General features: G+C 44.4%; 1 protein-coding gene across 1 annotated transcript in view; it reads right to left on the reverse strand.

The window, feature by feature from the left end:
* Positions 1-14777, reverse strand: part of COMP (cartilage oligomeric matrix protein) — a 181728-nt gene that overhangs the window by 134930 nt on the left and 32021 nt on the right. Inside the window, exons 3-4 of the mRNA XM_069217074.1 lie at positions 9306-9357; positions 1951-2126 (exon numbers count right to left, since the gene is read on the reverse strand). Of these exons, the coding sequence (XP_069073175.1) occupies positions 1951-2126; positions 9306-9357 (228 nt within the window). The remainder of the gene's footprint in view (positions 1-1950; positions 2127-9305; positions 9358-14777) is intronic.

A 14777-nucleotide genomic window follows, 5' to 3' on the forward strand; every position in this document is an offset into this window, starting at 1 on the left:
CAAAACCCATACCCACCCTAAAACCTAAAAATGCCCTTACCACCCCAAAATCCATACCCACCCTAAAACCTAAAAATAACCTTCCCACCCTGAAACCCATGCACACCCTAAAACTTAAAAATAACCTTATCACCCCAAAACCAATACCCACCCTAAAAACTAAACACGCTTACCACCCCAAAACCCAGAACCACCCTAAAACCTAAAAATGCCCTTACCACCCCAAAACCCATACCCACCCTCAAACCTAAAAATGTCCTTACCACCCCAAAACCCAAACCCACCCTAAAATCTAAAAATGCCCTTACCATCCCAAAACCCTTACCCACCCCAAGACCCAAAAGTGCCCTTACCACCCCAAAATCTATACCCACCCTAAAACCTGAAAATATCCTTACCACCCCAGAAGTCATACCCACCCTAAAACCTAAAAATGCCCTTACCACCCCAAAACCCATGCCCACCCTAAAATCTAAAAATGCCCATATATATATATATATATATATATGTATATATATATATATATATATATATATATATCATTCAACCCACTTAATACTTGCCTGTACTTACCTTTGAAACCTTTACCACGCATAAACCTTTACCATTCATGCCTTTTCAATGAAATTCGTTGTAAAGGAATGCGTGGTAAACGCACATGCGTGGTAAATGCATTGTGGTAAATGCATTTCGTTGCATTCACCGCGATGTAAGTGATGTTTCCCGAGAATGTTCAACTGTGGACCAAAACTGTGGGGATTAGTCCCTGTTTCGCGTGCACACGGGTGTAAATGACGCCTCAAGAGTGAGTGACAGAATAATGAAACTAGACAAAGGTGGTCATTCCGACCTAGGCGGGCGGCGGTTGCCGCCCGCCCGTCGGAAGCCGCCTGAATACCGCCCCGCGGTCAATAGACCGCGAGGGGTATTCTGACTTTCCCGCTGGGCCGGTGGGCGATCTGAATCAGATCGCCCGCCGGCCCAGCGGGAAAGCGCCTTCCACAAGGAAGCCGGCTCGGAATCGAGCCGGCGGAGTGGAAGGCGTGCGACGGGTGCAGCAGCACCCGTCGCGCTTTTCAGTGTCTGCATCGCAGACACTGAAAAGCCTAGTTGGGCCCTGTTAGGGGGCCCCTGCAGTGCCCATGCCATGGGCATGGGCACTGCAGGGGCCCCCAGGGGCCCCAAGACGCCCGTTCCCGCCGGCCAGGTTCTGGCGGTAAGAACCGCCAGGCCGGCGGGAAGGGGGTCGGAATCCCCATGGCGGCGCAGCATGCTGCGCCGCCATGGAGGATTCCCCAGGGCAGCGGGAAACTGGCGGGAGACCGCCAGTTTTCCCTGTCTGACCGCGGCGTTAGCGCCGCGGTCAGAATGCCCTTAGGGGCACCGCCGGCCTGTCGGCGGTGCTCCCGCGCCCCTTGGCCCTGGCGGATTGTATCCGCCAGGGTCAGAATGAGGGCCAAAGTTTGTTGGTGTTTCTGTTTTCCTCCTTTCCCAATTAAGTTAGAATATGGTCAGTCATTTTTTGCAGTTTGTATGTAGCGCAAACGTGGACATTAGAGCACTTTATCTGAGCACCAGATTATATTACTCAAGGTTAGATTTTTAATTCATGAAGTTGCTATGCAACCCTGGCAGAAAAATGTAATATCTGCTACATGAACCTCCAGTTATTTATATCGACCTGCAATTACTCAATTGGTCAGCAGCATGTCTAAAATAGATTAAAAATGTAATGCAGGACACATCAGCACAAAATATATTGTCAAATTATAGAGCTCCTTCAATATGAGGAGTGACAGATTTTAGGATGATTCATATAACTTCTTGCAGGAATGATGGAGTGAAATACAAGGAAGACTAATGAAAAGAGGGCATTTCTCATTGGCTGGGGGGAGATGCATCCCTGGTGGATCAGAAACAAATTAGATCATCAAGTCCTTTGCTTCTCACCTCATTGATGTCCGTGCAGTGAGTTCCATTACCGGTGAAGCCGAGCGGGCATGCGCCACACAGGAACCCCGTTGCTGCTTCTATGCACGACACCCCAGGGAAACAAGGGTTTGGGGTACATCTGCTGTGAAACCGAGTCACGCTGATTCCAGGACCGGTGGCGCTCGGTTTTATCCCTGATCAAGATGAGACATGAATACAATTCAAATCCACAGACATAAATGCCAATTTACAGATGAAGCACCACCAAGTGCCCCGGCCATGCACATAGTGGTCATCAATGATGTCATTTCAGGTGCCACATTGATGTTATCAGTGATGTCCTAGCCACGTCATGAGTCATGTACATGTGAGGTCGTAAGCAGTGCATGGCAAGGGGTGAGTGTAGTTACTTCAGTTAATTATAACTGGTGAATTTCAGTGTCTTTTTGTAGTTTAAAATGTTATGATTTAACTGACAACTTCACTTAGCCATAATGTCACTTTAACCTTTGTTTTTTCAGTAAATTTCCAAGGTTGTTTTTACGTGAAGTACAACTATAAAAGGGTGCCATTTTAAGTAAGGCAGACCTACAGGCTTTGTCAAAGGGTCAGAATACCAAAATATAATAGGCAGGCCTATTGGCTTTTTCAGGTGCTCTGCACTTCAACATATAAAAAGCAGACCTATTGGCTTTGTCAATAAACCACCATAATAAATGATCAATGACTACAATCAAATGTATTTCACATGGTGATGCTTCATAGTAATTATTGTCACCAAAAAATATTTTTCAATAAAGATTTTTTAAACAAAACAACCATTGACACATCTTGGAGACTTTCTTCAACATTTTTCAGTCCACAAAATGCAGCCATAGGACCCACCACAAGGGCTAGCCGCATTCAAGCTGAAGAACATACAGCTTCAGGTCAAAGTACTTTAGAAAAATAGGTTAAGCTCTCCTAGGATCATGTATGTAAAGACCCAGGAGACGTACTGAGAGTTTTTTTTAAAGGTTTTTAGGGTGGCTGCTCCTCTCCCTGCAACCCCACACCATTGGTAGGCGGTGCCCTGCCCCTTCTTGAGGCACTAGAAGGAACACAAAATATATATTAAAATCCCCTGGATTAAGGGGCGCTCCTGGCAAAAGCAGTGAATGTGAAGTGACCAGTTACACCAATCATTTCATAGGCCTTCCGCAGACTTTTAAAAGATAGATAGATAGATAGATAGATGGATAGATAGATAGATAGATAGATCAGAGGATAGATAGATAGATAGAAGATAGATGATAGATAGATAGATGGATAGATAAGAGATAGATAGATCAGAGGATAGATAGATAGAAGATAGATGATAGATAGATAGATAGATAGATAGATAGATAGATAGATAGATAGATAGATAGATAGATAGATCAGACGATAGATAGATAGATAGATAGATAGATAGATAGATAGATAGATAGATAGATAGATAGATAAGAGATAGATAAGAGATAGACAGATAGATAGATAGATAGATAGATAGATAGATAGATAGATAGATAGATAGATAAGAGATAGATCAGAGGATAGATCGATAGAAGATAGATGATAGATAGATAGATGGATCAGACGATAGATAGATAGATAGATAGATAGATAGATAGATAGATAGATAGATAGATAGATAGATAGTTCACTTCTGTGTGCACTGGCCCACCGGGTCACCCAGCAAGTATATCCCACATTGGGGGCAATGGGGTTGAGGACCCCAGCTGGCACCCACCTGTGTGTCGGCTGGAGGTGACCTGTTTGATTCCAGTGAATTTGCTCCATCCAAGGGAGCAGCCTCAACTGCGCCTGCGTAAGGAGCACCTTCACGGGTCCCTGTCCGGGGTCCCTGTCCGTGCTCCTGTGGGCAGGGAGGGTGATTTCTGCAATGCCTGTGACAGCCTCTGTGGTCCTGCCCTCGGACTTGTATCTGCCTCAGGGATGAGGGTCACACACAGGTCCCCCTTCCAAATATATATGAAAATAACAAATATATATCTTCAGGCCCCGGGGGATGGGGTCCCACAAAGTAAGAAAATGCCTAATCAAGTATCTCTGTGTAGCAATATACTTGTGTTATTTTGAGATTTGAAATGCTAATCTTTTAAATCTATGCGGAATCCAACCTTACATTTAAAGCTGTCTGACTAGGAGTTTAAAAATGCATGCCTTATCTGGAGTTATTTTTGTAGAAAGTTCCTTTCCGTGACCTAATTTTGAAGCTCCACTTTTTTTTTGCTTTGATAAATTGTTGTCATGTCTGTGCATCTTGGCCAGAATCGTCTGTCCTCTTCTCACCCCAGGACATGCCGCCCACTGAATCGGAACAGCTGACTCATTGCTTATTCATGAGCCGGGCCGAGAGGCTTTCAGGCGCTCGGGAAACCCTCCATGTCGAGAGTGGGATGCCCTGAACGCTGCACGATGCACTAGGTGAAGTGGCGACAGAGGCATAGCGCGATGGTGCAGCAGGTGCAGTGGCACCTGGGCCCAGATGAAAGTACTACGGGTTTTAAATCAGCATCAAAAGAAGGGAGTGTTCTAAACACAGTTGCTGGGATTTAGGGTGGGGAAATTGTCATCAGTGGTGAGATGCAGTGGCCAATTCAAGAAAACCTCGAACACGTGAGTCAAACTACAGATATACTTAAATATGTAGTATGTGTTCTGTGACCCTCAAATCCACAAAGAGCATTGAAGGGAACTCCTCTGGCGTCCTGACCCCAAAGCTCTGGAACCAGCTGCTTAGTTACCCTACAAAGCCTAGGGCATGGCCACTGCAAGGCTCTTAAGAACGGTCTCTTTTGTTAGCCTATTTTTACAGGTTGGCTGAACATGTCCCACATCTCTCGCCCTTTTTCCTGTACCACAGTGTTATGTCTATTTAGCACCGGGAAACACATTTTTGGTAGCCTTGCACTTTACCAAATAAATGCAAAATAAAGAAAACAACTCAAACGGAAATAAACAAAACCTGCAATGCTTAATTAACTCAAAGGGAACATAACAGACTGTTTTTATTGGACCCAATGAGGTTTTCATGCTAAACAATATATTATACAATCAGCATGAGGCTGAATACAATATGTGAGGGCTATGCTTTCAAAACGATGTCCTACTGCATTGGGCAGAGGGGAGCAGTAACCAAAGGTACTCCTTAGACCACGAGCAAGAAGCTTCTCACAGGACAAAACATCATTTAAAGCTCAACTTCTGCCACATTCACTGAACACAGCTCAGAGAGGCCACATTGTTGGCTGTCACTAACGGTACTTGTCAAAAAGATGCACATCAAAACATACATTATACAGAACACTCTACGTACACACAACACAACATAGACATGTTTTGTAGTTGGCTGTTAAGTCACTACCAACAGTACTTACCGATAAAGACCTACTACACAATTCATTAGAAAAGCACACGTAAGCCTAAGAAAGTACAAGTATGCTTTATAGTTGAGTATAACCTTTCTGTAAACAGTACCTGGCAACAATACACACTACAAATAAAAATACAACAGAACACGACACATGCATCCTCCACAGAGTAGACAAGCCCAATATTTGATTAATAGCCTAAACGTCATGACAAGAGTTTTCAGACTGCTTTGTGTGATGGAAAAGTTGGAAAGATGAATATCAATGAGATCACCAATAGCTACAAGCCCAGGCAAATGGCGCAATGTCTGCCATAGTAATGACAAAAAGATAACATAACTTTGTATTCATTGTATTTTATTGTACTGCTTGTCATTAATGCGTTTTCCTCCTAGTGGCGTCCCCATGCCCTACATGGAAAGGTTGGGAAGTCCACACACATAAAAACAACAGAATAACGACTGACTTATGGGATCCAACAATTTGTGTTGACCAGTTTATACTTGGATAGCAACATAGCTATACTAACTGGCAACAGGTGTCCTACAACCTATCCAACCACAACAAGACGGCGCTACTACCATCACTGTCCCCTAATGGGTGGAAATTGAAAGACCCTAGAAATCGGGGATTATTTGTAGGATCCTCATCCACAGGTACCACCCATGGCACGCTTCATCATCAGTTCCTTACCCACTGCACCTAGAGTGAGTAGACGGGCTCATGCGGTTTGTTAGCAGAGCAATTATGTTCTACAGGATTGTATGTGACATGATAATAATTGCCTGTTGGTTCCTCTCCATTATTTTTTATTCTGAGTAACTTTTGCAAGATTAAAAGCAAACATAATTGGTGGCTTCCTAAGGGTACATTATGTCCTCCAAGCCACTGGTCGACATGTTTCAGCCTACTTTCTACCCCTCTGGATCAATAGCCTTTCATCAGGACCTCACCTATCTCAATTATTGTGGATGGATTAGTCATAGGGAAGCTGAGAGCAGGCTAAGGAGGGCGCTTCGCCCTACCTTCCAGTCTATAGCTCCTACAACCTATGCCATCAGCATAGCCACCATTTTTAATTTTAATTCCTTTTTGTTACCCCTCAATTTTGGTACCCCACTTAGCCTGGCTCCATAAACAGCCACTTAGTCCACTTGTGTGAACTGGTCACGATTGCATAAGATTCATTAATTCTGGAAAGAACAGAAGTTTTAGTGTAAAAAGGGGGTAAGCCGGGCAAGAGTCAATAGTGACTCCATTTCAGGAAAAATTTAATTGTGGAAAAAACGAAGTGTCTGGTAGCGGTCCAGATTGTTGGCATAAGAGCTAAAAACGAAGGGCTGGTACCCGAACTCCCACTAGAACTGCAGCACGGCAAGATGGCCACACAGAGACCATTCGCATCTCTGTTGTGTTTGGTCTATGCCTCTTTACTGGTGAGAGAAGCACATGGTGATGGGGCAGATCCGAAAACGTACATCTCACCCTTTTCTGATTATCTGACTGTCTGCTGGACACTGGCTCACAGGTACAGTGAAAGAAAGAAAATACCCTTAACACCTCTGTCCAGCCAAACATTACTAGTTCTGTTGGTTAATTGCCAGTTTGCATTAGGATGACCAGCAGAGAAATCTGATTGGCTGACGTGGAGTTATGAACGTTCTAATGATGAATGTCAATGCAGTGTTTGCATTTCCAGGATGAAACATTATTTTCACCTCCACCCCAACCCACAAGCCGTGAATGATGTGACAACCTCGTAAATTTATCTCCATTCGTCCTCTGGACTCATCTGTATACACATGGATTTATGTGCAATTTGAAAAAATCTCAGCAAATTTAATTCAACGCTTTGGCATTTCTCCTAAAACTCTGATGTTTAGACTTCGAGCCCTGAGGAGGTGCATCAAGGCCCCTACTTTGTCCTGACTTAGGGCTGAAGACCTCCATGCTGTATTTATGGTGGATATCCTCCAGTACATTGAAGCCTTAGCTCTAGTATATCTTGGCACTAGTCGCAACCACTTTGTTTGTGTTTCTTGCCTTCCACCTTCTGCTCCCTCCAGACTTACCTGGCACCAGTTCCGGACCTCTGCTCTCTGAATAAATGCCTTCTTACGTCTTTGCTGTTTGACTGTTCTCTAAAAAGTGTTTGATCACTGTCTCAGCCTGCTCGAGAAGACTAAAGGCGCAAGTAGGTATGCCCAGAGGTTTGTGATCTCGCACGGATATACACTGACTAATGTTTGGAATATATAAATGTTTTCCAGGTTCTCTTGGAAGCATGTGATAGTAGGCCCTGGGAAAAGTTGATGAATGTTACTTTAGTGTGTGAAAATATGCACACCTATATTTTTCCTTGAAAAAAATCTGAGTGTAAGTGTGAATGCTCTCCCTGGCGAAAATATCTTTCTCCAAGGAGTAGCTCTTCTTCTAGACACCCCACTTATCACAGGGGTGCACCTTTCCATTTTGAACCATGAAAAGGACTTTACTCCAGTCCCTGACAGAAGAAAATGTCTTACCCTTTCTGGGTGGGAAGGGGGTCTGAGACAAATTTGTGAATAGCCAAAGATGTGTACATTTGTGGGGTGTGTAACTGTTCACATTAATTACATGTCCTGAAATACCTACTACCCACCGCTCCTCTCCCACTGAAATTTACTCACACAAAAATCCTTGTGTAAGTAAATCAGTTCACAAGTGTGGAACCTACCTTTCTCAGTTAAAAAACTGGATTCTCACTTGCCAATATGTACACAAGCAAACAGCTTTCAGAATGGGGCCCTACGCTTGTGTGATGTGGGGGTAAATGTAGGCATGTGCCTTTATCTAGGGAATAACACTGATTCCTTGGTCCTGTGAAACCTCCCACCAGCCCTCCTCAAACAATGGGAGAAAAGGTGGACGGCCAGGGGAAGGAGTCAATTAGAGGCAAGAGAGACACTGGGGGGGGTCACCGGGGTCTTATCCTATATAACGCAAGGAATCATGGCATTATCTAGGGATTTGGAGACGTGGCGGGATGGGAACTAACTGATCTGTTCTCCGTTGCAGAGCGAATGAGACGCAACATCCAACCATGAATGGTTAGATCCCAAGCCACTGCCCTCACCAATACCAGATCCAAGAGCTCTCAGGCACTGAACCTAGGCCTCATCCTTTGAAGTCAGTACTTAACTCCCTAGATAGAAGATAACTATGTAGAAAATTATGATGTCAATCCTTTAAAAATGCAAGACCGTGGAGTCAACAGTCTCAGTGGAAAAAGTGAACTGAGTTAAAGAATGCCAGAGCAAGTCTTCTTTGTGTGATTTTCATCCTGGCAAAGACCCTTCCAAAAACTCAATGTTTAAAGACCACAGACTTGTTATCAGATAGAATATAAGACACCATATTTAACATATAGGGCCTGACTTGGAGTTTGGCAGATGGGTTACTCCATCACAAACATGACAGATATCCTGGAGAAGTGTGGCACAATGGTTAGAGCGTCAGACCCTGATGCAGAGATCTGGCCCGGGACCAGGGTTCAATTCCCACCTCAGTGGGTCTTGGGCTCAATTCCCTTGGACCAGATAATTCTCGCCTCGGTGCCTAATCTAATTAATGGGTCCCACTCTGTAACTCTGGGCAATAGCTAGCTTAATCTCCACAATGGCCCTCACAGTGATTGGATGCCTGGCTTCACCCTGGGGGTGTCCAGGAAAAGCCAGGAGGGGTTCCACAGTGGTATGCGTACAGCGCCTTGAGACCCTAACGGATGAGTAGTGCGCTATACAAGTGCGAAGTTTACAGTTTTTTTTACAGTTCACCATATTACAATTCCCATAGGATACAAGTGGATTGATATATGGTGGATGGGATATCCTTCACGATTGTGACAGAGTAACCCCATCCGCCAACCTCTAAACCAGGCCCATAATATCCAATGGCTTTTCAAATTTATGAACTTACCACAGGCATCGCATTCCATGACTGCATTTTTCAGGAAGGTGATCTCCTTAATCTGTTAAAAAAGATGAATATGTCAGCTCTTGATAGAGGACTAAAAATAGTTAGGAAAAAAGAAAAAAGAATTAATTTCATCAGATTAACTGCTTAGAATTTTATAATCTTCAAATAGTTGGTTTTACTAATAACATGTTTTTATATTAGCATTCTCAAATCTTGGGCTATCAAGCGTTGATATAATAAATTAGATTACAGTCAAGTGTGCTAATATTTTAGAAGGCTGAAGTGAGGTAGTGCTCATCGACTCAGACTTGACCACGGCACTAGCATCTTGGAGCACTGGGTACTCTCAGCCCTATCATTTACTAACCCATCACTACTTCCTGCTCCAGGAGAAAGCACAGGAAGTGACGAAGCTGCAAAGGGCCTTTCAGTGCAAGGCCTCCTGGGACAACATAAAGGTGGGAAAGATCCCTGGATTTAGAACAGATATGAAGACAGGGATGTGTGTATTAAATAATACATTGCATAAGAAACTGGTATAAGAGCTTGGTATAGAATTTGGTGGTGAAAAATAATTTTCTAATTTTAAATTCTAAGAAGAAACCGAAGGCTCTGCCATACTATGATTTATGATGGAGGAAATTCAGCTGGAGGGTTTTGTTCCAGTTTTAGCATTTTTCTGTAGAAACTGGTTGATTTTTCATTCCCAGGGAACTCTGCATTAATCCTTAAATCTCTTTGTTTAGATGCAATGGAAATATTGTATTGTCTGCAAAGATTCCATCCTACAAGCTGCAGAAAGAACACTGCAGCACCCGTGGTAATTCGCAGAGTGTCTGGCCAGAAGAAACAGAAATTAAAAACTGGATTTTGCAACTTATTCCAGAAATCCATCTTGGTTTCGCAATTCTGATCATCTGTAAAGGATCGGCTCACACCTAGTCTAGAGCGCCTGGATGGCAGCCTGGAGTCTCTTTATGCTTTATTACAGTTTTATACAGTTTTTGTTCTGGCTCGTCCACAAACTCTGAATCACTGCAAGAACTTGAAAAATATTTTTCTGTTTTGAGGCTATATACACATCCTTGCGACACAAAGTCCCACATGAAAAATCCATCAAGGAACGAAAAGGTGAAGTGTGCCAAATACAAGGTAAAATCATTAGTCAACTGCAAAACTGAACTAAACCAAGATCTTTAAATTGGTTGAGCCCTGCCTTAGTTAAATAACTACTTTGGGACTGGTCCCTATTGGAAATTATATTTTAACCAGTCTTAGACAAAGCGCCAGCAAACCATTCCCTGAATACAGCTTTGTCTAAGAGTGAGAGTTTGTGATTTCTTCACCCCTATGGGTGTCAAACTCTTTGACAAACTTATAAAATAAATCAATCCAACAGATTCCAAAAGGTACTGCTACTGTCGGACCCAACAATGGGTTCTACGCCCCTCGATTAAACCAGACGCATCAAGATGCTTCTTGAAATTTGAAGGATGGTGAAACCAGGGATAGGAAAATCAACTGCTCAGAAACGGTGGGAAACTGATCTAACCACAAATCCAGACGGAAAGAATGGAAATACATATAAATTAATCAATCAATCAATCATTTGCATTTATAAAGCGCGCTACTCACCCATAAAGGGTCTCAAGGCGCTGGGGGGGGGGTCAGTGCTTGAAGAGCCAGGTCTTGAGCTGCCTTCTGAAGGAGAGGTGTTCAGGTATGGCGCGAAGGTGGCTGGGCAGAGAGTTCCAGGTCTTCGCTGCCAGGAAAGAGAAGGATCTTCCTCCGGCGGTGGCTTTGCGGATGCGGGGTACGGCTGCCAGGGCCTGTCCGGCGGATCGTAGAGTGCGCGGAGGAGTGTAGAAGGAGACGCGGTTGTTGATGAGTTTGGGTCCGAGGTTGTGAAGGGCTTTGTGTGCGTGGGTGAGGAGTCGGAAGGTGATCCTCTTGTTGACGGGGAGCCAATGGAGTTTTTTCAAGTGTCCTGAGATGTGGTGGTGGCGAGGGATGTCCAGGATGAGTCTTGCGGCAGTGTTCTGGATCCGTTGGAGTTTCCTCAGCAGCTTGGTGGTGATGCCCGCGTACAGGGTGTTCCCGTAGTCCAAGCGACTGGTGACGAGGGCGTGGGTGACAGTCTTCCTGGTGTCGGTGGGGATCCAGCGGAAGATCTTGCGGAGCATGCGTAGGGTGTTGAAGCATGCTGAGGTCACCGAGTTCACCTGTCTGGTCATGGTGAGGGATGAGTCCAGGATGAAGCCGAGGTTGCGTGCGTGGTCGGTGGGTTGGGGAGTGCTGCCTAGGGCGGGGGGCCACCAGGAGTCGTCCCATGCGGTGGGGGTGGGGCCGAGGATGAGGACCTCCGTCTTGTCGGCGTTCAGTTTCAGGTGGCTGTCTGTCATCCAGTTCGCCACTTCCTTCATTCCTTCATGAAATCTGGTCCTAGCTGAGGTGGGGTTGTTTGTGAGGGATAAGATGAGCTGGGTGTCGTCGGCGTATGATATTAGGTCGAGTCCGTGTTTGCGTGCGATGTTCGCCAGGGGGGTCATGTAGATGTTGAAGAGAGTGGGGCTGAGGGAGGATCCTTGAGGTACGCCGCAGATGATCTCCGTGGCTGTGGATCTGAAGGGGGGCAGGCGGACTCTCTGAGTCCTTCCGGAGAGGAAGGAGATGATCCATTCGAGGGCCTTGCCTCTGATGCCGGCGTTGCTGAGGCGTCGTATCAGGGTGCGGTGGCAGACCGTGTCGAAGGCTGCGGAGAGGTCCAGGAGTACGAGGGCCACGGTCTCACCCTTGTCGGTCAGGGCTCTGATGTTGTCCGTGGCTGCGCTGAGGGCGGTTTCGGTGCTGTGGTTGGTCCTGAAACCGAACTGTGTGGGGTCGAGGGAGTCGTTGGTTTATTATTTTAAATTTAAAAATTTTAAATTTTAAATTAGTATTAAATTAGTACACACTTGACAGCTAGAAGTTCGAAAATAAAAGTCAATGTCCAAAATAACACATTACTGGTACCGTACCCCCAGCCAGAGTCTATCACAAAGACAGCTATAGGGGGAGATTACAGGAGGAAATGTGTAGAAAGAGACCAATTGGCCAACTTTTACAAACTTGACCAAAATTGTACAGGACAGATGTTCTCCAAGTGACTGATTACATATTCCATGATCATGGTTCCTAGATTTTCAACGTACACACTGTTAGGCCTGCCTAACAACCAAACATCCCGGATGCCTTCACTCCCTGGGAAAGAGGAGGCTCTAGACCTTCACGCAGCTGAACAAAGCAGAGCTTTACTCCGTAGTAAATCAAGACCACTTCATGCTCAGTGGTTCTTAGCCTGTGGTCCGGGGACCCCTGGTGGTTCATAGAGCCTGCTCAGGGGGTCCGCGACTACTTAGAAAAATAATAATAATATATTATTAAAGTGCACACAAATAAAGAAGCAAAATGTAAAATTGAAAGTTTTAGAACATTCTGTAAATGTGAAAGAATTTGAAATTGGAGGGTAAAAATTAAGTTAGGATCCTTCGATTGATTCACGAGAGCAGTGCAAGTGCATCGAACAGAATACAGTATGGATGATGAGTAATCTCACATGAATTTAGATAGCTCCAACTTTGCCATTATAGTTAAAATGTAGTTTTTTTTTACTATTTGTTTGTGAATTATATAATATTTCACCAATTGTGCATTTGTTGGATGAATGTTTGTTTCTGTATTTTTCTATACTGTTTTGTGGTTCAAGTAATTGAAAATGCTTAGGCCGTGGACCCCAGCTTTCCAGTAATGGCTAAGTGGGGGTCCCCAGATTCCTATAATGATTCAGTGGGGATCCCAGGTTCCAGCAATGATTAAATGGGGTTCCACAGAAGTAAAAAAGGTATGAGCCATTGCGCTGGAGAATAGCTTAATGAAATATGGAAGCTGATGGCTTTGGAAAAATTCAAAATGTTCATAGAACATTAGGGTAAAGATCTTGAAGAGCCATGAGCAACCCTTTGGTCCTTCCTGTGAACTGAATTTAGATAACTATCCTTCCCTGGATCCATAAGAGTCCTTCACGCCATCCCAGGCGAAATGTTGCAGATACTTCAGAAACAGGCAAACCTAACATGGCGTAATGTCATTGAGTTAGTGTTGGAAGATTGAGGGATGACTTTGTATTTCCTAATTCTCTCCTAGCTGTAAGATGGGAGAGGGAGCGAGGGGCATTTCGATGCATCTTTTGTTCACGACACCCGATTGGAGGTCACTGTGCAGCTCAGTGGACACTGGAAGTAGCTGAGTCTAAGGTCAAAATATTAAACAGATTTCAACATAACAGACATTACATCAGTAGCACTTGATGAGCTGAGCATCCCCATGAGATTGTGCTTGCACCCTCAAAGAATGCCTCTATGAACTGTTGGGAACAAGGATTGAGTTTGTTTTATGTTCTGGACGTCTAGCATCATTGATGACAACAGCAGATGGTCTCATTAGTAGGCTTGCCAAGTAACTTCAGTCAACGCGGCTGACACAACACATCAGAAGCTCTCTTCAAAAGTGTGAGAGGCTCCCTTGCTTGCTGCGTGGTAAAGCAGCAACAGCTGAGACAAACATACAATTATGGGAACCATCTTTTCTATCAAAATCAATATATGTACATTTTTTAAGATGCATCTGCTTTGAATTATAGAGTAGGCAAGTAACCGGTCAATGTTTTAGGACAATCCATCTGTACTGCAGTAAATTGTGATATGGAATCTGCAAACAGTCAGAAGGTCAAGGATATATATCCTGCCAGGGACAACTATGCTGGCACTAGGTGCCAAACAATAGTTCTGATTTTATGTACCTTGTATAAATTGTCAGTGGCTTGTTTGCCAACTCCATAAGTTGGGATGAACTTGGGACCGGAGGGAGTCAGGAGTGCCTGGTTTGATGTTTCCTTCATAGCCCCACTCTCTCAAGGGACTCATGGCATTCGCCACTTTAGCCTCCATTCTGTGGATTAACTTTGAGAAGGATGTGGATTCAGAAGGTGGCTACCGAACTGAAAACTTTGAAGCAGGAGTGCAAGGCCCCTTGTCGCGGTAAGACATTCCCACATACGCAGGTGTTTCTCTGGAAAATTCTTCTTCGAAATGTGGGGTGTTCTCCTGGAAACCTATTTTTGTGTATTTTTACGGCATTCTTTTGAATTCCTTTAGTGATAAGGATGCTGAGGACAGGTCCTAAGCAATGAAATTTCCCTTTGTTACTTCAAGCGCACCTGCACATTTTGATATTGTTAAAGCTCAGACCTGCTTGGGGATGTTGGAGGCAGCAAGTTCCCAGGGCTACTTAGTACAAAGAAGAGTGACTGCACCAAGAGGCACACAGGACCTGCAGACAGGTGTTGGATCACCTTACAAAACATGCCGATACCTGACGTGGAGCATATGGCTTGGCCACGTTGGCTAAAAAAGGTAGACATGATAGACCCAGGAC

The sequence above is a fragment of the Pleurodeles waltl genome, chromosome 12, assembly GCF_031143425.1.
Source record: "Pleurodeles waltl isolate 20211129_DDA chromosome 12, aPleWal1.hap1.20221129, whole genome shotgun sequence".
NCBI classification, from domain to species: Eukaryota; Metazoa; Chordata; class Amphibia; order Caudata; family Salamandridae; genus Pleurodeles; species Pleurodeles waltl.